Raw genomic sequence first — 27,158 nt, forward strand, 5'->3', positions numbered from 1 at the left:
TGGACTGCTCGGTGGGCCGAGGGGGGACTTTTTACCACCTGTAACTCGAAGCCATCACACCCTCGAGTCGGCTTTTTTACCGCCAGTTCAGACCTAAGAAATACCAAGTGCTTCGCCGCCCTCTTAGCTGCCACTTTCCCCTCGGCTCGACTGCTTCTACTTTAGCATGTGGATCGTTCATAGACCCGTTTGTGAGCGTCTTCAAGGGTGATTTCCTTAGCGATGATGGCATAGGTACGATAGGCTGCAAAGCCCTCTGCCGATGCGGCAAGGTCGACAGGCACTCGTAGCAGGGCTATTTGCTTTCCCCGGGCCATTCCAGGCTGTGCCAGGCAGGAGACGGCTAATCATCTTGCCCTGGCACCGCCCACAGGATTCCCTTCCACTCACAGCCCAAAGCGGCAGCCGATCTAGACCCAAATTCCCATCGATCGCCATCACCAACCAACTAATCATCGCTCACAGACTCCAGGACGCCCCGCTGTTTTTCCCAGAGACTTTCATCATCTCACTCTCACCTGGCCATCCATCACTGCCCTCCACCGTGCCACCAAACCAAGACGTTTGCCGCCCGAACCATTCGAATCCTGTACTTCATTCCTTTCTACCAGACATCTTTATCGTTGCCGTTACGTTACTGCATTCACTGGACGCGTTTCATCCCTTGAAGGCACATTCGATCCTGCCTAAATTACAATGGCAGCGGCTGCAGAAGGTGGTCTCGATGTCGACTGGTTACTTCACTCCAAGAAGGGTACGTGATAACAGCTGAACGATAGGCACTTTGTGCCCATGATCTACGCTCCCCAACCTCGCCTGTCGCAACTTGATTCTTATAATGGCGACATAATTACTGACAAATTCTACAGACCATATTAACCATCTTGGTGAAAAGACCGATAAGCTCGCAGAGGGCCAAAACAGATCACAGCAACCTAGCCCAGTACCCTCAATACACCTCCCCGAATCATCGTCGCCCGGTCCACCACGAGACACCGCTTCTCCCAAACCAGCCCCAAGAGAAATAGAATCGTTGCCTCCTGATGCAAAACATGAGAAACATGTTCAAACACCTCGAGAGAAGGGTGATGCTCTACAAGCTGCCGCAGCCAGAGCAGTCGGGTCCTCTTCGTCGCATGGTTCACGCCCTTCCCTAACAAGAGGTCAAAGTAGCGAGGACACCAAGAAGAACCTGCGTCCAGCCCCGGCAAACAAGAAAGATGGGAGAAGAAGCTCATGGATTTCGAGTTTCAGCTCGAAATTCGGCTCGTCCTCGACCACCGCACCTACAAACAATCGCAATGGGTTCACCGAAGCCACCAGCCACGCAAATGGCACTTCTCCTCAGTCCAGTCCTAAAATCGAGTTGACGAATCCCTTCAACAAGACGCAGCCTTTACAAGAGGCCCAGAAGCCTGAGACCAAACCCTCTCCTGTCGTTATCGGCCCACGAAGGCCATCCGTCTTAGTTGCCGCTGGTAAGGAGACGAAACTCGAACACCCTGGATTCCTGTCCAGTGCACTGCGAAGGCTGTCTTCATCGACAAACACGACTATGGGTAAAAGTGCTGGCTCGGGCGCCCTCTGCCCTAGAAAAATCATGAACATAGACCTGAACCGCGAACGCGCAAAGCTCAGCGACTTTGACCAGAACAAACTCAGGCGAGTGGCCTTCTGTGTCGATGTTGAAATCGCCGGGTTCGCATCACAGGCGGACGAGGATCCAGAGCATCATATTCGACCTCCAGTGTCGGCTGCGCAGAAACAGAGTATCTCGACACCTGACACACAAGTCACGGGTAAAAAGGACTCTAAAGATGCGAGAATGAAGGACAAGGGCGAGGGTGCCGCTCTGAAAAATCCTGCTACCGTTTCTCAGGAAAAAGAGACTTTAGGTCAAACCAAGACCGATTCCGCCATCGAAGCCAACGAGAACGCCGAAACAACCCCTCCAACCACAGAAGAAGCTCCCAAGTCAGACGAACTTGCCCCGCCTCCCACCACACGGAAAAGGGAGAAGAAAAAGCGCTCCGAGGCCGAAAGGAAAGAACGAAAAGAGCGCAAACGAAAACACGCAGAAGATAATGGGCTAGTTCCCCTTGAGCTCACTAGAGAGGACGACGATTCAGATTCAAGCCTGGGCAATACTCCGCCCGGGTCATCGACACCGAGACGAGGCGATGGACCTACCACTGATCCCCTACGTATCTACAAACGATGTTGTCAGCTTCGTGAAACCACAATCTTGAGTCGAATGAAAGAACAAATATCGAAACCGTCTGCACATCTGGCAGAAGCCCCAGGTACTGTGGCAGTCATGGATCTATCCAACCACGCGATGGTTCTCCAGGATATTGTCACCATTGCAGACTGGCTCGCTGTTGTGCCGGTTCGGAAGCTCATTCTCGACAATTGTGGGCTCACTGACGAGGGTGTTCGAGTCATTCTATCAGGTCTGTCCAGTTGCAAATCAGCTGAGCAGGCACGCATGAACAGAAAGCTCCCCAAACGCCTGAGTGGCAAGCACGGCGTGGAGCAAATGGGCGTCATTGAAAGGCTGTCGCTAAAGGACAATCCTGGCATCACCAACTTGGGATGGAAACACATCGCCCTCTTCTTGCACATGACGAGATCGCTCCGAGCCATTGATCTCTCCGGGATTCCCTTTCCCAAGGCTGGGGAGCTCTCGAGAACAACATCGACCACCAGCAATACGAGTGAAAATCAGAACGATTCAAAGACGGCCGATCTGGGTACCTTGATCATCCAAGCCCTGTCTGAACGCCTGGGTGACAAATTAGAGGAGCTGATTTTGTCTGACTGCAATCTCTCGACCTCCAATATTCGAGGCTTCATTGACTGCGCCATCAAATGCAAGATCCGGCGGCTGGGATTCGCGCAGAATAAGCTGAAAGAAGAGGCTGTAAGACACATAGCCCGTTATGTCAAGTCTGGTGTCTGTGAAGGACTGGATCTTGGTGGCAACAACCTGCACGGAATTGGACACATTATTGCTGAAGCCTCTGAAGATGAAAACAACCCGCTTTTCGCTATCAGCCTGGCAAATTGCCATCTCGATGACTCGGATCTTACGGCGATTCTGACCCCAATCACAAAACTCCAGAACTTCAAATTCATCGACTTGTCGCAGAACCACCAACTTTTTGAAGCCAAATCCAAAGGTGTTGCAATTCTCCGCAAACTGCTCCCCCGATTTGCCTCTCTTCGACGGATACATCTCTGCGATGTGGGCATGACACCCGATCAGGCCATAGCGCTGGCCGAAATCCTCCCAGACTGTCCTGAGATGGCGCACGTGAGTATCCTCGAAAATGAACCACTGATTCACGCAATGAATTCGAAAGAAGGGTCTGCGCAAGAAGAAGCCTGTGCCGTTTTTGCTTCGTTGATGACAGCTGTGCGGGTGTCGGACACAATTGTCGCTATTGAAATTGAAGTTCCCAGCGCCGAAAGCAGTGAAGTCATCAAGGCTCTCGCGTCACAGGTGGTTGCCTACAGTCTGAGAAATATGGAACGAACCACGCTGAGTGAGGTCGGTGTCAAAGTTGCTCAAGGGTCAGACAAAGATGCCCCTGAGATTCTACTTCGCATCGTTGGCAACTTGGAAGGACCCCCTGGCAACAACGATGGCAGTGATCCAGCACCTGACGAAGACTATGTAATAGCTTCGACAGGCATTGTCAAGGCTCTGGGCATTTGTCTTGGAAGTAAGGAGGTGGGAAGCCGTCCGGATTCGAGAAACATCACTCCTTCGCAGAGTGGCACAGCAACTCCCCGGCAAGGTTTGGCTAAGCGAAGGAGCATCTCGAAACCGCGAGACGTGAGTCTGGAACTTTGTGAAAGTGCGAGGAAGATTCGCACAAGACTGCGCCCCGTGTTGATCAAGGAAGATCAAGCTGGGAATCACTCGAACTATCGTGAGTGTGTGATGATCGAGTGTAAAGGATGACATGCTGACTAGTAAATACAGGACGCTTGCTCATGCTGGATCAAACCCTACAACGAATGATTCAGCGCTTTGAAGATGAATACCCAGAAACCAAGATTCCCGAGCTTCCACAGCCGACTTCGAATGGTCTCCCATCGCCCGACCCATCCAATGGAGAACTCACCTCGACTTCATTTGACGAGCCTCGTGGATCGCCAGGTACGGACCCGGCCAAAGGATATTTCCCTCAACAGGATGGTGCCGAACCACATCCATTTAAGTTGTTGGCTCGAACACCGTCGAACACATCTCTGGTAGCCAAGGCCTATACAGAGGAAGAAGGGCGAATGCATCGATTTGGACAGGGCATGCGACGTGAAATTCTCAACCCCACAGGACTAGACGACGAATCTAGCAACGGGGAGGGTAACGGTTCGCATGCTGACGCACTAGCATCTCTTCGGGCGAGACTCGAAGGACTCAGAGGAGAAGAAATACGGTTGAGAGTCGAGCACGACGGGGTGGATAATGTGATTCGCGAATTTGGCATCAATGCAAAGGAGCTCCTTGTGCTCAAGGAGCAGGACCCCGAGGGATTCGAGGCATTCCGGAACTCACAACTAGCTGCACAGATCAATGCAGGGCTCGTCACTCCGAACGGCGACCCCGTGCAGCGGGATTGAGGGGACATGCCTCCTCGGACTTAGATTCTTGAGACATGGGCTTCTGCGATTTGAGCGAGCGAATCTACACATTTACGAGATGAATTGAATGAATCTGAGCCTATATGACCAACTCTCTACCGCAGAATAATGACATGATGAGAACTCGTACACCCTTGTTACGATTCGCGGCATAATATACAATGAATGATGGGAATCTTAACATATTGTGTTGATAACTGGGTTGAGATTCAGTAGGTCACGGGACCACGCTGTCGCGTAGCAGGCGGAGGATTGTTTATCCAGAGCCGCGAAGCCGCTCAAGAAGCGAGGGACTCGCAGATGTGAACGATGAACAGGTCCATTCAATTGCCGCGGCCTTTCTCCAGTCAGGGCGCGACTGATACTCAATGGCCCGTCATATTTTACGATTCATGTGAAGAATGAGGTGCTCTACCGGTTGATAGACGCCGATTGTTGGTCCTCACCATCCACCTACTACGTTCTTGAGAGATCCTCCCCCAAGTCGATTGCTTCGACACTTCCAACTGAGGAAGGAATGGCAAATAACAGCAACGCATTCCCTGCCCTTGATACCAGTAGTGGTCGCGTTGGAGCCGGAGGCGGTACCGGCATGTCTCCCACAGGATCGAACGCCGGCGCAGTCAACGGCAACGGTGCCGGAGTGGCCGCAAACTACATGTCACCACTTCCCGTCGGACACCAGCAAGATCTCAATTTCCTGTACGGCCAGATTCAAGAGTTGAGTGAGATTCTTCGGGCGAACAGGGAAAAAGTCAACGTCATTACACGCACAGCGGAAGAAGTTGCAAAGCGACAGAATGGGGCTGGAGGCGCTGCGGCCGTTACTGAGGGCGAGAGTGTTCAGGATGCAGACAGTACGTTCGGCCCGGCGATCAATTCCCCGCCAGTTATGTATATGCTAATCTTTTCATCACACAGAAGCACGAATTCGCGAACTCGAACGAGACCTAGCCAAGGCGAATCATATAATCTCCCTCTACAAGCATGAACAGACAGAGAACACAAACTTGATCGCCGCGTATGAAGATGCAATGGGCACAGCGACGGAACAGATTCGCAACTACTGCGGCGACATCGAAACACGGTTTTTAATGCAGCGGAAACATTACAATCAACTGCTACAACAGGAAAAAGATGAACACCTGGAAAGTCGGCTAGATCGGGATAAATGGCACGCTCAGGCGTTGAGGCTGTGCGAGATGATCAGGACGGCGAACCGCCTTCGTGAAGATGAGTGGGGAGAGGAATACGCCATTATCTCAGGTCTACAGAGTGAGGTCAGGTGTTTGAGAAGATGTCTAGGCATGGAGGCTGAAAAAGCCGAGGATGAAACCGGCTGGCCATATCTCCAGACAGCTCCTTTGAATGACCAGAGTTGATGGAATTCCTATCCACTACATTACTGCTGGGAAAGAGCTTGCGTTTGCAGATATCAACCTTGAAAATCGGCAGGCTCAGCAAAAGGGATCCAACATGACGGCACTCTCGAGACGGTCGTTCCCGCGTGAAACCCTGACCGCTGCCTTTCAGATCTTCGGTCGTCGTCGCATCTTCAGGCACGACAGGGACTTGTTTCAATAATATTGATGCTGGAGCGGATTGACCCCCTGATTGGAGGCAGACTTACAGAAAGACCGTTAAGACGCGATCGCTATCGTCGGCTATCACAGGTCAAGGAGCGGTTTACAATGGAGCTATTGCTTGTCAACGGCAGCACAAGACCCACAGATACAGATATGAAGACGCGAGATAAGCGAAGAGAACGAGTCTCGAGGACAAGAGATGAGCGTTAGACGGACGGCTCGTTAGCGGGAATTAAATTCGAGTGGCACGGCGTCACAGACCACAACGGCAGAGATGTAAAAAACGAAACTAAGAGAAAGCTGGGGGAGGCGTTGTTGCTGGGCTGGCAGAGACGATCAGACCAAAGAAGATTGAGGCGTCTTTTGATTCTGTTGACAGTCGTGCTGGGCAGAAATCGAATCGATGGTGTCGTGTGTGCGTGTGTATGCGTCCACTGTTGACGAACAGAGTAAAGATCTGATGGTGGAGAAATGACAAGCTCGTATATGGCTTGACAGCGGTACAGAATTGAGCCTCTGACTACAGTGGCTGGCGCGCCAGTGTTGGAGTCACGGATGGCAGGAGGATGAAGATACGTAAGGTCAGATAGGTGCTTTAGGTTAGTAGTAAATGGCATCACGCATCACGACCCAACAAAGATCACGGTGCATAGATTGAGCAAAGTCGATATGTCAGGCTGACCCGATCGACACGGAGAAGCTGTCCCGATGTCGAGGCAGCAATGTATCTAGGTAAGATGGAACAAATCAGAATATGCATAGCAGTTGATAGAAGACTAAATCAAGATATCTAGGGTTATTCTCCTTTTTCGGGGTCTGTCCCTTACTGCAGGGCAGGGCAGGGCAGGGCAAGAAAAGGGTTCATTCTCGTGGTGTTGTGTGCCTTGTGCCCTGAGACCCTGATCAGACCCTCAAACTCTCGAACCCTTCAGACTGAGAAAACACAAAAGTGGACGACAACTGAAGATACCTGTCCATGGCAGAGCCGGAGAGGACCAAGAAGGCTAAAAAAAGCTCCATTTTAAAAGTTGGGTTGCTCCGCTAGATAGGAACACGTAAAAACCAAACCCGCAAATGAAAACAAACTCTGAAGCGACATTCACTGACTCAGGAGAATGTCTGTATCAAAACTTGGCAGAGCTGCAGAGGTTCCAGAGGCTGGTTTGGGTTTGGGGGATGGCATTCTCGCCGGGGTCATTTTTCGGTTTCACGTTGAAGAATGTTCTGGTTTGAGACGAGATGGCATGATGGCATGATGTTGCAAAGGATGAGGATCTTGTCGTCGCCTCGAGGTCATGTTCCATTGCCACTCGGAAGGAACAGGCAGTTGGCGGGGGGTCCAGACATGCCAAATTACAACTTGGAAGTTACTACTTCTTGAGGAGTCACGGAGTACCATCTGTGAGGGTGTGTGGCTCAGACAATGATGAGCTAACGATATGCCTATTAGCTAATGTGTGTGTGCGCGCCTTGTAGTCATAGTATTCATGCATGTAATTGATTCTTCATTAAGTGGTTGCAGCAAACCATTCATTTCACATGCAAGCGACGCTTAACGAACGGACGGACGAACGAACACGGGACGAAGAGGGGAGTGGTCCCCGGTTAAAGATGCAGAGTTCTCCTTCTTTTTGACATAATCTCGAGTTATATTTCGCCGGGACAGACAGAAAGAGGGTGAAGATGAAGAATCAAGGCCCTGAATCTACTTTGCCGAATCTTGTTTGGGCCTCGCTTGATGGCTGCGGCGTCCGTAAATGGATTGAGAGGCGGTTGGGAGAATTATGGGTATCAAAGTTGCTCGAGATCGAGGAGTAAACTCATAGGCAAGTTCTGGCTGGGGTGGATTTCTCGGACTTGATATACAAGCGGAATGGTGTTGATAGAAAAACTGGGGAAATACGGATCCCCGTCAAGTCAAGAAATCGCTTGGGTAGTGCGATGGGTGGTTCAGTGCACGCTCTAGTCTGAAATCTGGAGACTGGGGGGTGGATTTGTAGCCTCTGGCCTCGTGCCTTTCGCCTCTCGCCGCTAACCTTTTGACCCTCAGACCTCTGGCGCGTCTGCTGGTGCGGGCGGAAGCTCCATTTCCATAACCCACTGCGGACACTTGTGCAGTCTGTACCCATAGCCTGCCCGTCTGCAGCCCGCAAGCAATGGACATTTCGGTCATCCGTAGAATGTCTGGGATTCTTCGGATCTTTTTACGCATAGGCCTCGAAGCAGCAGTGAGTACCTAGTAGTACCTAGTACCTACCTACCTACCTAGGTGCCTTAAATGAGCAGTCAGTCCTTAACTGGGACTCCCTTCCGCCCACCCCCGATAAGCTCAACCGCTCTCAAGCCTCTTTTGGTCGCCTGAATCGGTCTTGCAGTTACCCTTGAGGCGGGAACTCTAACGAGAAGAATTGTTAACCCTTTAAAGGTAACTGCCGCTTGATCCCTATGATGCTCTTGCCTGCTACTTACCCTTGCCCTGTCGTACCTGCTCCTTGCCTAAGGTACCTATTTTTGTACCGCACCGGACTTGCTGCTGGGAATCATGGGAGATTTGTTGGTGTCATAGCTCCTCAAACCACGTACAGTACCTACTACGTAGTCCACCATTTCATGAGCTCTGCAATGTTGCATGAGGGCTGAGCGCTACTGTGCAACTTCGTCAGAGGCACATGCTCATCGTGTGCCCAAACCCGTATTCCGAACTTGACCTTGGACGCCCACCAAACGCGACACGATTTGACGTCTTTGACATATCGCTGGGCCATTTTCTGCCCTGGACGCGTGAGCCCGAGCTTGAAGCGCGAAGGTGACGCCTGCCCTGCCGCTGACGGCTTTCAATCAGTCTCTGCGCACATCCCCGCTTTTCTTCAACTGTCTGTGAGCCTTCACCTGCACCTTCTTCGCCTTCGCCTTCGCCTTCGCCTTCGCCTTCGTTTTGCGCGTGCTTTGCGCCTGAGGCCTATATCTCTCATGCCCCACGGCCCTTCCTCAAGGCCCCCCTGGGCGCCCTAACATGCCCCTCTGCCCCTCCTGCCCTCTTACCCTCGGACCACTCGGCCCCTCCCCTCCATCTTCTTCTTATGCGCATCCTCGCATCTTGACCCTTGTCCAGCAACTCAACCAGAGTCAGCACTCAAACAGTGCACCACCCACGTCAGTCACGGTCTCATCTGTCGTGCATACGGAACAACTGTCCACCTACCCCCGCCAGCTTAAGCGACAGAGACTAATGCAAAGCATTCCAATTCGTCCTGCTGTTTCGGTCTCGTCTCTGATCCAGTTTGTCCGTTTAGGCATGCCTGTTGTCTGATTCTGGTCGCCCAGTTCACAACCGTCGTCAATCATTGCCATCCAACTCCAAAACCTTTCTACGACGAGCCCCATTGTCCCAGCACCTGTCCCATCCCAGCACAGACAGAATGAATCCTTTACTCGGATAGCACGTGTATACCCTGCACACCCATCCCTTCGTCTCCTCCCTTACAGTCACAAAGATGCCTCGTCCCCTTCCCAACGACCCGACTCGCCAGTGGCCTCGCCCTTCCTCTCACCCTCGCCTCCTCCGTTGTCCGGTCCGCATTGCCTAGATGTGTCCACTGGCAAACATACACTAGGTAGGGGCAACTCCTCCATCCACGGCATATCTCTTAGTTGCATACTTCAAACTCAGCATGCTTTTGTACCTCGACGTCAACCCCAAGTCAGTCACTGACATACTTCAAACTTCCAAACTGGGACACCAATCTTCTCAATCTGTCAAGTCCTACGCCACCGCTGCCACGGCTGCCATGCCCAGCCCAGAGCAGTCGAGATCGCTATTTGGTCGTTGTCCAGCACGTACAGCCTGGGCCAAGTCCGTGCGACTCATGTTTTGACCCTCATACCACGCCTTGCCGATTCCTCCCTTGCTCATTCATAAACATGCTCCTCTCCTGTTGTCCTCATGCCAGACGATCTTGTCTGAGTTCTGTTCGGCGTCGTGTCTATTTCACAATCCGATCAGTGCTTCGACAACAATTCCCGTCTTATCTCGGCATCTGTCACTTAACTCCTCAGTCAACATAGGTATCAAGTGGTCTGTGGCCCAAGATCGACAACGGTACCGCCACTTCAACCGGCCTTCACACAACGTCGTCCATATCCTGCAAGGATCTTCACACTCCCTACATCTATCACTGTCACCTCCAACGGCCACCCGACCACCCTTCGACTTTCAACCTCGCCAGTTCCCAAGACTCGGGCCACGCCAAAGACGAAGCACATATCAGCATGTGCTGGCTTTTTTTGTAGGACTTCTTTCAATCTCTATACTTGTCCTTGTGTCGATATTGCTGTTGTAAGCATTCATCATGCCTTCTACTACAGCCCCTACTACTGCCACCATGCCCTTCCCCGAAGAGCAATCAGGCTGGTGGCCCTCAGAGAAGACTGCCAAATCCAGACTCAGAGCCATCTTCACCCGCACCAAGTCCGACAACAAAATCCCCCAGTACATGTCAACATCGGACTATATTCAGACCGACATTCAATCCATCTCGACCAGCAACCTCACTTCCACCAACCCCACCCTTGTTACAAAGCGTAACCGCAGCACGACGTGGACAAACCGCAATCCTCGTCAGTCAAGCCGCACACTCAAGGATAACTCAACTAGGAACATGACTTCTCGCGATCCTCCGCCTCTTTTTCAGGCTTGTCTCCAGGCGAGGCTTTCGGAGGTCTTGGAAGTCCCTTCCACTCTGACTGAGGTTCTCTTCCGCACTTCTCCACGCCGGAGGAATAGCATTTCCGGCGAGAGCTCTTCGAGGTCGAGCTTCGCCGACGATGAAAGCATTGGCTCAGCCAAGCATAAGCGAAACTGGTCCGGGGCCAGCTCCTGCTCCATGACTCAGAAACTCTTTGTCTTGCTCCGCAATGGCTTCGTGCTCCAATACAGCGCCGATGGTTTAAATGACCGCCTCCCCGAAAAGATCCTTGAACTGGGTCCTCGGTCTGTGGCTTTTGCATCTGATGCCATTCCAGGCAAACACTGGGTGCTCAGGATCTCCCATGATCGCCATTCAAGTGCGGTTCCCTCTCATGCTTCGAAGCACTCTTGGTCCAAGTTTGGCTTCAGGCAACAGGAGAACAAGCGACTTGTTCAAGACCTGCTCCTGGTCTTTGACAATGCTATCGTACTAGACTCATGGTTGACGGCCGTTCGCAAGGAGATTGAACTCGTTGGCGGGCTAGAGTATCGACCAGACTCCCGGAGTGAAGATCACAAGCAGGACGCTCGTCGATCATTAAAGGCACAGAAGAGCCTTCCCAACATCTCTCAAGCCTCGCTCCAACTCTCATCCGACTATCTCTTCAAGGAGTTGCCGCCCTCTCCCAAACTTCTCCCTCCTATGCCTAAATGGTCCACCCCCCGCAATGTCTCTCGCTCGACGACTGACTCATCTATTCACACTTTGAATGACCTGGACGATCTCCGGGACTCCTCTTTCTCGGACACACGGTCGGTGTCGACCTCGTGCACTAGCATTGCCTCGCGTTCTCCTGCGGTAGAATCGTTTACTCTCAGTGCCAGCGTTTATCAGGGAAGCCAGACCCCGGCTAGCACCACATCTAGGCTGTCCACCCCAACACAGGATGACGTTGGCGAATTGTCCATGTTTATGGCAACTCCTCGGAAGAACTCTACCTCGGAGACCCTTGTGCCAAGACCACTTCGCACCAGGGCTTCCTCTGGGAGTGTACCAACATCACATCATCCCGATGTCATCGATCACGCTCTGTTTGTCCAGCCAACAAAGCATCTCGAAACCGGCTCAGCTGACGTAGGATCTCGACCGATCTCGGTTATTGCACCTCTTCCAGAGCCAGGTCATCTGAGGAAGATATCTGCACGTTATCGATACGAAGCTCAGGGAACGACGGTCCACCCCAACACCCCCAACTCCTCACGTCCTTCGAGTGTTCGCAGTCGGAGCTCTTCATCGGTCACTCAACTCGATTCACCGATTGACTTGCCGAACAGAAGGACACCGTCCTACAGCCTGTTCCCCAAACGATACTCGTCTCTCGAGGACCCAGTCCATGTCTGCAGCCAGTCTGATGTACAGAGCCCTCCTTCAGTGACTCCGGGAAGCGCTCGAGACAGCAGTGGAAGTAGCTTTCCATTCTCTCGAACTTCAGATGATCGATCTGAAGCCCGCTCGTCTTTGACTAGCAATCGATCTGTGCGGAGAAAGGCTGGCAGAGTTGCGTCTGTTGATAGCAACAGCGAGGTGCAGACGGATTCTCCACAACGATCACCTGTTGTCACCGAAGCTCTTCTCCAAAGCTGCTTTGGAACTGCTTCTGTACGACGTCCTGCTCAAGCCCAGCCTGTGTTGGTCAACTCGAAGGAAACTTCGATCGAGACCACGATGCTAGAAGTATCAGCATCGATTGCACGAGCGTCTCAGGGCGTCATGTTGAGCAATCCGCCACGAAGTGTTGGCCACATCAAGGGACAGAAGAGCATGCCTTCTCTTGTCGGCTCCATGCCTCCATCGGGACCACCTCCTACGGGGCCTCTTCCGGCTTTGCCCACTGAGGCCTTGTCTGCTGTAGCGAAAATGCGGAAGGGAAGTCGAAGCATCAGCAACACACCTCTGCCTTTGCGTTCGCCGTCTTCAAATGCACCAAAGCACATGCACGCGGAATCTTCACCGTCTTCTCTAGCCACCACAGCACCATCGCTGGTGTCTTTGTGCTCTCCTGCTCCGCCCGCATCCTCTACACAAAGCGTGACACACACACGCAAGACCTCATCGATCTCATCGGTCGGGTCCGTCCGACACGTGACAGCGTGGCTGGCCAGTCCCAAGATCGCTGCCTTTTCGGCCAAGTATGATCTTGATGCGACACCACAGCTGAATGTCGACATTGAAGACCAGTCTTTCAGCTCAAGCTTTGGGAGCTTGATGCACTAGACCCAAGTGGCTTGTCCACTATGTTACGTTTATGATGAATGTATGCAACAATGAATTGGCATGATATGATTGATCGGGTTTACGACTTTGCATATGCATTACGGTTGGGGCTTCTGTCACCCCTTGGAATGATACCCCAAGACTTGAACTGGGAATGAAAAATTATGGTCATGTAGTCTGTAGCCAATGCCCTGTAGCTAGGGCGAGAGGAGTAGTTGTTTAGCTGAAAACAGACAGCAAGAATTGGACAACTCATCTGGCTACCAAGAATTCGTGCCTCCGCCGTGACTCGATCGTTGTGAATGTGCCGGCGACACGGCCAAGACTGGATATCCAGACGCGTTTGAGCACAGACGTTGGAAGACAACAACAAACACGGGGAGAATTTCGCGCAAGCTGGATGGTGGAGGTGATTCAGAGCACATACCACGAATTGATCCCTCCTCGACGGGCGGGTAAGGACGGCAGGGTAGGTGGCAAATGTGGGTAGAGGACAGTGGCACGGTGGATAGCAAGCTACTCCGTACTTGGCGTACAGGGCTGGGTACTTACGGAGTACTCTTTTTGGGGGCAGTGATGAGGTCGGATGAGATACATGGTACTGCTCTTCCAATCCTTCTTCTTTTGCTTCTTCTAGTAAGAATAGCAGCGGTAGTGGTAGCATTAATTGCCGTCAGAAGCATGCAGGGATGAGCCAGCAACGAGAATACTCGTGAAGCCAGACACAACAATCTCGATCGGAACCACGGCAATTCAACCAATTCACTCAATGCCCTTTCTTGTAAAGTTCCATTATCCTGCATATTACCCATAGTACCTCAAAATTGCCAATTCTGCAGGGCTAAACGTAATATGGCGTCTGAGTTTTCCCAAGACATATGTCGCCCATAGTTCGGCTGACGTAAATTCTGCACACTCACACAGACAATGAAAGGAACCAATGATTGTGGTTCCGGGGGCCGGAATTGCAGGGTTTTCTTCAGGTATGAAAGGCAGTTATCCTGATAGATGGGTTATCCCAAAAGTCAGTGAGCAGTGACAGTAGTATAATAATGATTACTATGGACTTCCGCGGAAGTTACTTGAACGCGTATCTAGGTACTCATACTCCGTAGGTCTGCATGTACGGATAGTCGACTTATGGCTAAAGACAGTGTACGCTTCTCTTGAAATGATATTAATAATGAAGGGGGGGGCGTGTTCAAGGTTGGCAACCCTCGAGAGCCTTTCGGCCTCAACGGTCTTTTTTGACCATTTTTGACGGTTCTTGGAGCCCAGGCCCATCAGTGCGTCCCCAGCCATACCTAAGAGTCCCGGGGGTCCCAAGCCCCCTCGGCCCCCCCAGGGCCCCTAGCCACACCCTGCTGCTTCAGCTAGGCATGTTCACACTAAGTAAGTACCTACTCCGTAAGTACTCACCAGTACAACGTGGATGACATCTGACGGTTCCTAGGCTTAAGTAGAGCTGGTCCCTGTTCCCCCTGCCCTTGCTACAATCTAGCTCCTGGTCTATCCAGAAGTCAAGAACTTGGAACAATCTAGCAGGTACTCGGTTTTCGGTGCTCGGTGGTCGTGCGTGCGTGCATCATGCATTGGTGTGATGCATGGAACCATTTCCCACCCACAAGAGTACCCAAGTACTCGTGGCCAGTCTATACTTGCAACTTACCTGCAGTAGCCATATCCGAATCTTCGGGACTCGCTGCAGCAGCTAATTAACCATCCGGTGTAATGCAATGCAATGCAATGCAACCCAAGTGAGTGGTTGGTTCAAACGTTGGTCTGTGTTTAACCACATAGTAAGTACTCAGCTATTGTGAAGAATTAGTATCACGGATGTATAGACGGCCCAACTCGAACTCGACATTTGTCTGTTACTTTGTTTGAGAAAGATAGACTCTCGCACGGGACTGGACATCAATTCACTAAGAAATAAAAGTTCACTTGTTAATTTGGCTATGAACATATTCCCCAGGTCGAAGAAAATCACAGCGGCAGCGGAACCGACCGATCGGATCGTTCCTGGTGTAACCGAAAGATCTTCAGTGTAGAGAGGTGTCGATCTATTTACGTATATCATGAGTCTATTGCTTTTCACCTATGGATGATGTGAAGCAATGATACAACACTCCCAAATGATCATTGCCATGCACAAAAACATATCTTGAGAGCATCAGTACCAGTTCCCTTGGGCCTTAGCAGGGAACAGCGAGCAGGGAGTTGGCCACGTGAAGACGAACTCAGGTTCTTCTTGTCAGGGCCGATGGATGGTCTACTTCGGGGAACCGTTCAACACTGTCACCACCACCAAGAGCTTTGAAAAGGCAATGCAATGCAATGCAATGCGAGTTGAGTTGAGTCGAGTTGACGCAGGTTCCTGACCCTGCCGACCCATGTCCGCCCAGAACCTAAGCCAAAGTGTCAATCAACCCGTGAGTTCCTCTCAACAAACACGTCGAGCATTGGCGTTCATGTCATCCACGGTCCAGAACCACTTCTCTCTGCCAAGATTCTATACGTGCGTGGTGTGTGGTGAGCATTGGTGTGTGTGTGTATGTGTGGATATGTTTCTGGATGTCAAGGTTCTGATGTGGACCTCACCCTTATGCACGTCATTCTATAGCGTCGACACCTTGACCTCGATCTCATCCTTGTCCTTGTCGTTGTCCTGCCCTTGACCTTCACATCATTCCGCCATCCCATCGGATGCACTCCGTCCGCACAAAAGCATATGTACGCATAGACATAGCGTTTGAGTATATGCGCATGTCGCAGCAGAAGTTTCGTTACTAGTACGAAGAAGTCCTACAAAGAACCACCCAGACCCCAAAAAAGCCATCTGTGCCGTGTTCACGGTCCCCCTTCTTCCTGCTTCTGGACGAAACGACGACAGAAGCGTGTCTGCTGCAGTACTCCATAGTACAAATTCCAAATCTGGTCATCTCCGTCCTCACTCCCCTGCCACCACGAGGTTGTCTACCTAGTGTGCAGAGTGCACCATGCAAGGACTCGAAGCATGTCAATGAGGAAATGGACCTGTCTCGAATGTACTCTCGGATCCAGCATAGGGAACATGGTGCATGTTCCGTCTTCCAAGGCCTTGGAGGACCAAACGTTTCTACCATGTCCAGGGCTACATGGCCGTGTCGGGACACTGCCGAACGTGCTTGCCAGGGCCAAAAAAACCTAGCTAGTCCCTTGTTGCTGGTCCCCCGCCCCTTGTCTGTTTCAACAACGTGGCATTTCTGCGAGAGTGACAGACCAGATTCACTCTCAAAGACAAGACTCTAGCTCGTCTTATCCTAATAGGGACAGATGCTCATGTGGGTCACCCATTTAGCTTGGGACTGTGTCTGTCAGCAGAAAGACTCTGCTTGTGTTCCGTGGCTGGGAAGTTGCCTATACAGGGCCTCGACGACCCTTTAGCCGAAAAGGCTGGTAACGAGTCAGCCGTAAGGTATCTGGAAGGTTCCAACCCGTGACGAGACCCTTCCCACCTTATGTCGAAGGGAAAGTAAGTAAATAATCGACCGTAGTTGTTTTACGGACGACCATTGACAAAGCATCCACACACTCTGCCACTCACGCCAACTCGTTCTCTAATTTGTCCACGTAGAACTTCACAGGACCTCATGCAGGATGTACTTATTACTGCTTGTAGCTATACTCAGGGATCAGTTCTGCATGGATGATCAGATGCAGCGTAGAAGCCTATTTTGAGGGAAAAAGTACTTCCAAGATGTCTACAATTCATAAATGCGGACAAACCATGGCACCAAAGAGGAGGTGTTCAACCATGTATCAGCCGATAGTGACCACAAAATATAGAGGGAGCGTCTTTACCATATCGATGTCAATCACTGTTTCTTGTTCACCACTGAACAAGTTAGAGAGCACCACGATATTTGTTACACGACACTCGGTGTAGAAATGGGCTCGTCATGTAGCACAATTGGTTGTACAGTCACACGAGGTGGAGATGGTGGTAATCTCTTGCTCTAGACTTTCTACAGTCGATATAAAGTATACCTAATGAAGCGATCACTAGGTCAAGCGCTCCTAATTTACGTTCTTCAGATGGAACATGGCTAATTCAATGTCCTTTCAGCAAGATTAATCCTCTGAAAAGCAAAGAGTAAAGAGTGAAATAAATTAAGGAGTCTCATGATATTCTTCATGGTCCATGTTGCACACATCATAGTTTATATTGAATACTGGGCGGTGCGAACTCGGTGCGAAGTCGTTCTGTGGTTCTTCTACAGTACTTGGCTTCAGTTCCAATGGTCTACCCATCCCTAGTTAAGCCCACGGGCTAGCCCGAGGCCGTTGGACGAATCAGCCCTCATGGCCCTCTGACTTTGTTGCATCATCGATAGCACTGTGACACGAAAGCTACAAGACAGGAATCGCGGGGAGCACGGGGAGTCACCTACTCATATATCACTATTTGTCAGCCACGTCATCATTTCGCCGATACTCACCATCCAACAATATAAAGAGGGCCACAGAATATTGCTTTATTTTTGAAGTTCACATCATAAAATGGCGCGAATCTTCATCACTGGGTCTTCTGACGGTCTCGGCTCTCTGGCTGCGCGAGCGCTGGTCAAGAGAGGCCACTCAGTCGTTCTGCACGCACGCAACGAGCAACGAGCAGAAGATGCACGAAAAGCGTGTCCCAACGCCGAAACTGTACTGATTGCCGATCTGTCGGATATTTCCCAGACCAAGAAGCTCGCCGAGGATGTAAATGCGCTGGGTGAATTCGATGCCGTCATCCACAACGCCGGCATATACACTGGACCATATCGAAAGACAACACAAGGCTGGCCAGCAATCTTTGCCGTCAACACACTGAGTCCATATATTCTCACCTCGTTGATCCGTCCCACGCCGAAAAGACTCGTCTTCGTCTCGTCGGGCTTGCACAACGGCGGAGATCCCTCGTGCGAGGATATCACCTGGGCTGAACGAGGAGAGAGAGGGTTCAGCGACCATCGAGCTTACGCTGATACTAAACTGCACAATATCCTGCTGGCTGCCGCCGTCGCTCATCGATGGCCAAATGTCCAGAGCAATTCTCTCGATCCAGGTTGGGTGGCAACAAAAATGGGAGGTTCTTCAGCTCCAGGAGACATCGGCGCCGCTGTCGATACTTATGTTCAGCTTGCAGATGGTTCCGTCACTGAGACAGGCAAATATTGGTTTCAATGCAAAGTCCGCTCTCCAAAGAAGGAGGCAGACAGTCCAGACGTTCAGCAGAAATTGTTGGATCAATTGGAGGCAATAACAGGATTGAAGTTGCCGAGTGGGTGACTTACTTGAATGATATTTAAGTATTCCACATGCCCCCCCTCGTCTACTTGATCGTGAAAGCCATGTGGGGCTTGAAGAGGTTACAGGATGCTGACCTGGATGTCTATGTTGGGAGTAATCGGTCGTGCCTGATTGGCAATCCAAGAACTATTCTATTCGCCAAGGTACTCAGCCGACTGGGATACGAAGTGACCTTACTCCCCATCTACTATAGATTACAATACCATCTATACTCATACAACAATAGCAGTAGAGTACACCAGCATCATTCATCTCACATTCTCTCGTCCCCAGATTCATCCCCGGCACTATCTCCAAGGCCTCAATAGATCGGCGTCCGTGAGACCAAGCAGGGTTAGGTTGGCATGGGAGGCCTTGAAACTTCCAGGTTGGCATGGGGGGCCTTGACCACTCCAGGTATTCACCACCTTTATCAATGAGCAGATCTGAGAGTCTGACACGGAATGTATACATCCGTCATGGGATGATTTTGAAAGGTGAGATCATACTCCTTGGCTTACTGTCAGTACCGCTACAGTAGGTACTTGATGCTGTCAACACTGCATCCATCAAAGCACAAGCTGTGATCGCAGTCCACAGATCAAGACACTTACTCACTACAATCATGTCTATCTTGTTCGCACCAGTCTATCTCTCACTGGCCTACCTGGCCTGGACAGTCTTCGTCATAGCCCAAAACTACCTGGTAGCCAGAAAGATTGGCCTCCCGATTCTGATCTCGCCAGTCAACCCAGCGGGTCCATTATGGTTGAGTACAAAGGAAATCCTACGACCGATCTTTGAGCGACTACCTTTTGGGCTCGGCGAATGGAGTTCTCTCTCGCATCCTGGCTGGACATTTCCCCAAGGATTCAAGATCCATGCGAGGCATGGCGAGGCGTTCATCATAGTATCGCCTGGTGGCAACGACCTGATCTTAGCCGAGCCTACAGCGGCCGACGACGTCATGCGCAGAAGGAATGATTTCATCAAAGATCCATCCAAGTACTCGATGCTTGACATCTACGGACCTAATTTGGACACCGTCAACGGCAAAGAATGGGACCGTCATCGCAAAATCACGGTGCCACCGTTCAATGAGAAAAATAGTGCTTTGGTGTGGAAGGAGTCGGCCGTCCAGGCCGACCTCTTACTCGATCAATGGTGTACCAAACCCGAGGTCACATCCACATATGCAGATATCCATGATGCTGCTCTCGCTGTTCTCTGTGGCGCCGGGTTTGGAATGTCCGGCACACTTAACCCAGACGGACGTGACAAGGACGACAAGGACAAGGCCGCGACGGAGATTCAAGGCTATCGCCAAACCCTGAGCCTCTTGTTGAGCAATCTCATGTCACTGATCATTGCAAGTGCCTTGCTGCGATCTGGCGTGCCCGAATGGATGTCTTGGGGTGGAATGCGTCGAACCTTGGTGGCGCGTGAAGACTTCAAGAAACTTATGGCACAGTTGCTGGCTCAGGAGACAACCGCTTTCGAACAAGGTAATCTCGACCGACATAACCTGATGAGTGCGTTGGTTAGAGCACAGGAACAGTCTAAAGCGACAGATATCAAACAGGTTCCTGGAACGGTGAAGGCAGGTCTTTCGGAAGATGAAGTGTTTGGAAATCTGTTCATCTACAATCTTGCTGGACACGAGACCACGGCGTCGTCGATTGAATTTGCTCTCGTGTTACTGGCCATGAACCCACGCTGGCAGGATTGGATTGGTGAGGAGATTGATGCCGTGCGACGGGAGGATGAATCGGCCACCTGTTTCTACGAGACCACGTTCCCAGCCTTACCGCGATCTCTGGCTTTGATGGTGAGTGAGGATTTCCTTCATCATGATTCCGCAAATGATTGACATACTTTCCTTTTTCCCTTAGTACGAAACACTGCGACTCTATGGCCCAGTACCGCAGATGCCGCGAGCCACGTTTGATGCCAGACGACGACTGAAGATCCGCGATCATGAATACATACTTCCTCCCCACACCAACATCACCTTGAACTTCGCTGCTCTTCACACCCATCCAGACCTCTGGGGAGACGATGCTTTTGAATTTCGACCTGACCGCTGGCTCGTTCAAGACGTGGGTGCCGCGGCCAAGGGTACAACGACGACAAGCCCTACCTTCTTGGAACCCAAACCAGGCGGTTTCGTCGCTTGGAGCAGTGGTCCCAGAGTCTGTCCTGGCAAGAAATTTTCCCAGGTGGAATTCACGCGAATCATGTTTGGTCTCTTTGCCAATGGCACCAGAGTGCAATTGATTCAGAAGAATGGGGAAAGTCTTCAAGACGCGAGGAACCGCGCCCTTCGAATCTTGCGCGGTGCAAAGGTCGAGTTGACTCTGAGTCTAGCGGATTGTGAGCAGATCGGATTGAAATGGGTGAGAAATCAGTCGAAGGGATCTGGGTCTCCGGGATAAAGGTATAAATGCCTAGGTTGGTATGAATTACTCGGACGTTGCGCCCTGAGAGATTAGTTAGCTACTCAATAGCAAGACGAAATGTATAGTATTGTCAGTGAACGGCTCCAACAGTGAAGGTGAAAAATCACATTCTATTGTATGATTTCTATTCAACATGCAGTATGTGCTCTTAGCGCCCTGGTAATTGTCCAGTTTGTAGTTCAATATAAAGGCTAGCCAGTGACAGAGCCAAGGTATTATATTAAAATAGTTGGTGCTTCAAGGAACCTCCCGTCGTTTTCTACTCAACCATGCCGCCTACTTTACCACGTATCCTACGATCGTATAGTAACATTTCTTCAGCCACATATTCCACAAACCCTTTCGTCTTAGCCATTAAACCCTGTAAACTAGTACCGGTACCAGGATCTAGCAATCTTCCTCGTTTTCGCTGCTTCATCTTTGGTCGCAAATACCACTCCTCCACGAAGACCCAACTACCATCAGCCACCAGCACATCAACCATGACAACCACCGCCCCAGCATGGCACGCAGCGTTTCCAGCACCACGCAATACCTCACCAGATGTGATGGAACGAGAAGAATTATTAGCCTACCTTCAAAAGGGTGAGAAGCGGCCAGGGGTGGATTATGTGGTTGTCGATCTACGAAAGAATGATTACGAGGTACTTTGCCCTGTCACTCACAACGTGAGAGAGAGAAGCCTTATGAAGGAATCGGCAAGCTAAGTAAAGGGTAATAATGTAGGGCGGCGCGATTAAAGGATCCATCAACCTCCCAGCCCAAAGCCTATATCCTACTCTACCGACGTTGCTAGCTCTATGGGAAGCGGCGGGCGTCAAGCAAGTTATTTGGTATTGTGGTGAGTCTTGGAGAAGTCTGCTCCTTGTTTCCCCCTCCCCCTTTCTGGCACTCAATCATTGATGTGGCGTCCGTTTTTCTTTTCTAGGATCTTCGCAAGGTCGTGGAACGAGGGCGGCAGGTTGGTTGGATGATTTTATCAAGGATGGAGATGTCAAAGGGATCACTAGTTTGATTCTCAAAGGTGGGATTAAAGGCTGGGTTCGTGGTGGAGATGAATATACTTCCCTGATGGAGGGTTATGATCCAGATCTTTGGATAGTTCAGAAATAGGAAATTAACTGCTAGGAGAGACAAAAATGACGGTATGATGGAGTGACATGTACCATCAAGCATGAGAGAAGCCATAGAATCGCAGTGACAAGTGAAACAGAATTACTGACCAAACTCTCACGGCATTCATATTACAGCTATGTTTTAAAAAGACGAGTGGATGGTATCTTTGACTGACTCCATACACAAAAAACTTTGGTCCATTCGAAAGGTAAACGTGGCCCCCCTAACAAGCCCAAGCAGCCCTAACTGCCAGACAGACACTGCCGTCCTGAACAGCCGGACTCGTAAACCCGTCCATCACCGATCTCAAGAGCCATAGGCTTGCTTGATCTCCTTTGCATATCGGTCATGGATCTTTTTCCGTTGCAGTTTCTGTGCTGGGGAGATGAAGCCCTGTTGGTCAAATTAGTTGGAATTTATCTCCTCCAAGAGATTGTCAGTACTTACATTCTGTGGGGTCCATTCTTCGTCGGCAATAACTAGTCCGTCAATAATCTCAATTCCGCTGAGACCAACTCCTCGTCCTGCTTTCTGTAGCTCCTTAAGCACAAGACTGTTGACTCTCTTATCGTGAGCCATTTCCTCGACCGATTCACCTTGGATGCCATTGGCAGCAGCCAGCTTTTGCAGCGTTGCTTCCACGGGAACAATGATTGCAATTGGCTTGGCCTTGTCTGGTTGGGCGTATACGCAAATATTGCCCACCACAGGGGCGGCACGATATGACGATTCGAGTTTCTCGATTGCAATATATTCACCATTGAGTGTCTTGACCAGATTCTTTTTGCGGTCGATGATTTTCAGATGGCCATTGGCATTGAATTCTCCGATATCGCCAGTCTTGAACCACTTGTCCTCTGTGATGGCCTCTTGGGTTTCTTTGTCATTGTCAAAGTAGCCCTCGGTCACCGAAGGACCACGGATCCAGATTTCACCTTGAGGAGGGTTGTTGGTGGAGTAGTAACCGGCATCGGGGAAGTCGACCAGCTTGACCTCGACGCACCCCGTGAGGTCACCGAGGGCGGTGGGATCCCATGCCAGGGGATCTTGGATACATCCCATTGCTGATGTTTCGGTGAGACCGTAACCGGAAATCATGGGCGTTACGGCATAACTGATGAATTTGATGGTCTCCTGGGAGATAGGTCCTCCACCGTTGAAAGCAATGCGCAACCGACCGCCGGTGGCGTCCTTCAGCTTTTTGAACACCACGGCATCAAGAACGCTGGTGCCAGGCAAGCCAGAGGAAAGAAGGAACTGCTTCAAGGAAAGCGCACCCCAGAACAAGTTTTTGGTGATAGCAGAGCCGCCATTGACCTTGGCAATGATACCTTTTTTGACACTTTCCCAGACCGCAGGGACGCCGATCAAAACCGTAGGCCGGAACTCTCGAATATCGCCCTTGCAGTTGCGCACAGAAGAGTCAGACAGGGTTTTGGGGTTGCCGTAACCCATGGTGCCGCCCCAAAACAAGCACACGTTCTCAAACATGTACTCGAAGATGTGGGACTGAGGTAGATAGGTGAGGAGAGCATCTGCGGGAGAGATGTAGGGAGCGACTACACTTTGGACACCGGCCATGGCAGCAACTACAGCCTTGTGCTTAATGGTCACACCTTTGGGAGGCCCAGTGGATCCAGAGGTGTACATGATGCATGCGAGGTCCTCTGGACTCGGTGGAACTGGGTCAACAGGATTCTCGGAGCCGGATTTCCTCAGGTCGGAAATGCAGACGACCTGGAGTTCTGGATGTGTGGATTTCAGCTTTTCAAGATCAGCCTCATTCAGATCGGGTTCAGTGTTGTAGATGACAGTCTTGAGGGCGGGGGTGTCCTTGATGACGTGGAGGAGAGTGGAGATGAGGTTGGGGTCGAGGAAGATGGCCTTGGAGCCAGTTTGCTTGAGAGAGTGTTTTAATCCTTCCTCGCCGAGAGAATCGTAGGCTGTAACAACGGGGATCGACTGGGACGCAGCGGCATGAGAGACTGCAAGCCAGTGTGCACTGAGAGGTGTCAGCATTTGCGCCCGCATCATGACCGAGTGTGAAGCTTACCTGGTGGCGCCGTAAAGATGCATTTTGTCGTCCTTGGTCAAACCGAGGCCTCGGAGGCCAGAGCCGATGTCTAGAGCGAGTTGCTGGTATTCAATGAAAGTCATGTAGGTGTAGCCGCTGAGCTCGTAAAAGGTCCATTTCTTGTCAACCTCTTGTTCGACGCCGTCGACCATCTTCTTGACCTTTTTGTTTTCAACGTGGGTCTTTATGATTTTCCTTGAACCGATGGCCTTTGCATTGCCAAACTTTTTGGCCGCACGAACGAGGTTGTCATAGATGGTCTTGACTTCTTCCGATGGGTAGACAAGAAGACCATCTTTGGCCAAAGGATTGACTCGGGGGATGGTCTCGCCGTCTTTCTTCTCGTAGCCAGGAGCATTCACAGAGAAGGGAGCCTTCCTGGACATCTGAGGCTGAACATGGCCATCGATCCTTGGCCGGTTGTCATTTGCACCCAAGGAGAAGGGCATGGTTGATTAGGACGTATGATTCAACGGCGAGCGGTGGGAGAGATGGAGGAGGGACAGTGGAATGACGCAGCGACCGTGCGCTTCCAGGGAGATACAATGATCTGGTTCTGGATGGAGAGAGAAATGGGAAAGAAGAGAAGACCACCGGAAATGAAGAGGAGGGAGGGTAAGCCTAGGATGTGCCGCGACGACGATGGCAAAGTCTTGTGTTTTGAATAGTCTTGGTGATTGAGGTTGGTTTGGCTGGCGGTGGTGATGACTGGTGACTGGATTGGGGTGCCCCCGTGCGTCAAAGGCCGGAGAGCCTGTGAGGTCAGCCGGGGCAGGGCTGCCCCCCAGATTGGGCACTAAACCTGTCGAAGCTAGGGAGCCACTGGAGCTGGGGGCGGCCGAAAGAACGCAAGGGACTACTGGAAGGATCCGCCAGGAATAAGCCCAACAGATGATCGTGAATGGCCTGAGTGGCCCCAACAGCTGACCAGGGGCGCCAATCTTGCCGCGACTGCCATGCCCCGAGTCTGCTGCCTAGACACGAAATCCAGGTGGTTGCTGGATGCCAAACCTTGAAAGCTGCTGTGGATATGCAGTTATGGCAATTGTCTAGCTGTTTACGTCACAGTCAAGGACTTTGCCCAGCTTTGGAGAGGTTGGCGGTCGACGGCGGTGGCTGTGCGGCCGAGGGGTACCTCTCGCCATAAATCAGTGCATACTCGTGCCTGGCCCGGCACCCACTACTAGGCATTTCCAGCATGCCATGGCTGCCCAGCCATGGCCGAGAGACCTGGAAAATGCTTCATGACGCCTGGAGAAGTGACTTGTGACCTTGTTCTGCTTTCAAGCCAGACTCCCTCTCTCGTCTCACGTCTCACGTAACGCCAGGAAACTCTACCAACTCTATCAACCCTGTGCAAACAGTCACCAGATATACAGACTCTCCATGGCGGATTTTCCAACAGATTCCCCCCTCGATAAGAGCCACTTTCATTTCCTCTGTTTAGAACATGCGTAGGCAGGTCTGCCATGGAAACCGGGGAATTGCGCTAACAACATTTGGCTTAGTTGGCATCTTGGGACCCCTTGGATTCCTTGACTCACAGGATTTGATTCGCGCTCGTCCAACCTCGTCCCTCGTCCAGTTACACACATACGAGGCAAATCAACGTATTAATAATAATTGGTGGCGTTCTCACCACCCCTCATTGCCTCCCTAGTCAGCATACGCACACTGCCTATCACGTGAATAAATTATTTGCATCTATTCAGACAACTATCGTCAACGAGCAAAAAGCCTGCTCAGTATAATGGCCGTTTGGTATTGCAATCGAAATCCTCTAGAATCTCGACATTCTCAATCAATGTAAGGGCAGGGGTTGGCTGAAGAAAGTGGTGAAATCTGGTGGAAATGAATGTCTCGAATCTTCCGGCCTCTGACCTGTTGTCTTCGCAACTTGGCCCTGTAGTTCAAGACGCCGAAGAAGGTGCCCCATATTCCACGTGCTTGTGTGTGACACAGAGTATGATGCTGACATCTCCCCCAGAGACCTTCCTGTTGTTCAGCCAAGATATACCCAGTAATAATCTTGGCTTTGTTGATCAGAAGGCGGAGGTGATCGAACTTGAAATTGCGGGTCGCGAATATTTTATTCGACAGTCCCCCGGTCTGCTCAACTCCAACAACCACTCTGGCACAACAGGTGCAGTTCTATGGAAAGTCACTCCTCTTCTGGCTGAGTGGCTCTCAAGTAGACCACCAATCCTCGCTGCCCTCAACGCTCTTCATCCCCAGGCCACGGTGGTAGAGCTGGGTTGTGGACTAAACGGCCTTATTGGACAAGTCCTATCACACTCGGTCAGAAGATATGTTTTTACGGACCTACCTTTTATTATCCGACATTTGAAGACCAACCTAGTGGAGGCAACACCGTCCCGTCGAAAGCATGAACAGAAACATAAGAAGCCCACTTCTCCACCCACACGACCAGTGCCAGGCCAAGATGTGTTACAGTTCTGCGCTCTCAATTGGGAGACCGATGAGGCAGAGACCTTGAATCCGACCCTGACCTCTGACGGCAGTATTGACCTTGTAATTCTTTGTGACTGTGTCTACAACGAGTACCTGGTGAAGCCTTTGGTACAGACATGTGCTGACATTTGCCGTCTGGGCCAAAAGGGGAACAAGCCTCCTGTGATGATCATTGCTCAGCAACTGCGTTCTGATATCGTTTTTGAAGAGTTTCTCGACAAGCTGATCCAACATTTCAATGTGTGGCGAGTGCCTGGCGACAAGATATTGTCAGGACTGGGGACAAACTCTGGGTATGTTGTCCATCTGGCCATCTTGAAGGACATGGAAGATGGTGCATGAATGTCGCCGATTGTGAAGAACCAAGAGCGGGACTACAGCTTCTGAATGCACACTGACTGATACAATATTGAACTGAACACTCTCATCCTCACAGATCCAGAAGGCGCCACAGATATGATAATGGTAGTTCTTTTCCAGCAAAAGTGAACGATTTACGATTTGCGCTCAGACTCATCTA

At 51.0% G+C, this 27,158-nt stretch overlaps 6 protein-coding genes across 6 annotated transcripts; 5 read left to right on the forward strand and 1 right to left on the reverse strand.

Moving 5' to 3' along the window:
* Positions 1-696: 696 nt before the first annotated feature.
* On the forward strand, positions 697-4,632 carry PV10_00997 (uncharacterized protein; the record flags this gene model as incomplete). Its single annotated transcript, XM_016365147.1, has 3 exons — positions 697-754; positions 870-3,938; positions 3,992-4,632. 3 exons carry the CDS (start codon positions 697-699, stop codon positions 4,630-4,632), a joined length of 3,768 nt encoding a protein of 1,255 aa, XP_016228796.1.
* Positions 4,633-5,170: 538 nt separating this feature from the next.
* PV10_00998 (uncharacterized protein) lies at positions 5,171-6,035 on the forward strand (the record flags this gene model as incomplete). The annotated part of the gene is made up of 2 exons (XM_016365148.1): positions 5,171-5,510; positions 5,575-6,035. 2 exons carry the CDS (start codon positions 5,171-5,173, stop codon positions 6,033-6,035), a joined length of 801 nt encoding a protein of 266 aa, XP_016228797.1.
* Positions 6,036-9,620: 3,585 nt separating this feature from the next.
* On the forward strand, positions 9,621-13,415 carry PV10_00999 (uncharacterized protein). The gene has a single exon (XM_016365149.1). It carries the CDS (start codon positions 10,589-10,591, stop codon positions 13,199-13,201), a length of 2,613 nt encoding a protein of 870 aa, XP_016228798.1. The 5' UTR covers positions 9,621-10,588; the 3' UTR covers positions 13,202-13,415.
* Positions 13,416-17,654: 4,239 nt separating this feature from the next.
* Positions 17,655-18,825, forward strand: PV10_01000 (uncharacterized protein). The gene has a single exon (XM_016365150.1). It carries the CDS (start codon positions 17,744-17,746, stop codon positions 18,515-18,517), a length of 774 nt encoding a protein of 257 aa, XP_016228799.1. The 5' UTR covers positions 17,655-17,743; the 3' UTR covers positions 18,518-18,825.
* A 3,366-nt stretch (positions 18,826-22,191) lies between these two features.
* Positions 22,192-24,868, reverse strand: PV10_01001 (uncharacterized protein). Its single transcript, XM_016365151.1, has 3 exons — positions 24,146-24,868; positions 22,540-24,094; positions 22,192-22,485 (listed from the first exon to the last, which is right to left on the reverse strand). The coding sequence occupies exons 1-3, from the start codon at positions 24,613-24,615 to the stop codon at positions 22,399-22,401; spliced, it is 2,112 nt and encodes a 703-aa protein (XP_016228800.1). The 5' UTR covers positions 24,616-24,868; the 3' UTR covers positions 22,192-22,398.
* Positions 24,869-26,017: 1,149 nt separating this feature from the next.
* PV10_01002 (uncharacterized protein) lies at positions 26,018-27,087 on the forward strand (the record flags this gene model as incomplete). The annotated part of the gene is made up of 1 exon (XM_016365152.1): positions 26,018-27,087. One exon carries the CDS (start codon positions 26,018-26,020, stop codon positions 26,978-26,980), a length of 963 nt encoding a protein of 320 aa, XP_016228801.1. The 3' UTR covers positions 26,981-27,087.
* Positions 27,088-27,158: the final 71 nt, after the last annotated feature.

Source organism: Exophiala mesophila (assembly GCF_000836275.1).
Source record: "Exophiala mesophila strain CBS 40295 unplaced genomic scaffold supercont1.1, whole genome shotgun sequence".
Classification (NCBI taxonomy): Eukaryota; Fungi; Ascomycota; class Eurotiomycetes; order Chaetothyriales; family Herpotrichiellaceae; genus Exophiala; species Exophiala mesophila.

Bases quoted from the DNA above. Each gene is read 5' to 3' on its own strand.
- PV10_00999 (XM_016365149.1), top strand. From the start codon at position 10,589: ATGCCTTCTACTACAGCCCCTACTACTGCCACCATGCCCTTCCCCGAA.
- PV10_01001 (XM_016365151.1), bottom strand. From the start codon at position 24,615: ATGCCCTTCTCCTTGGGTGCAAATGACAACCGGCCAAGGATCGATGGC. The intron at 24,095-24,145 runs GTAAGCTTCACA...GACACCTCTCAG, and splicing joins CATCTTTACGGCGCCACCAG to TGCACACTGGCTTGCAGTCT. The intron at 22,486-22,539 runs GTAAGTACTGAC...TTTGACCAACAG, and splicing joins AAGAATGGACCCCACAGAAT to GGCTTCATCTCCCCAGCACA.
- PV10_01000 (XM_016365150.1), top strand. From the start codon at position 17,744: ATGGCGCGAATCTTCATCACTGGGTCTTCTGACGGTCTCGGCTCTCTG.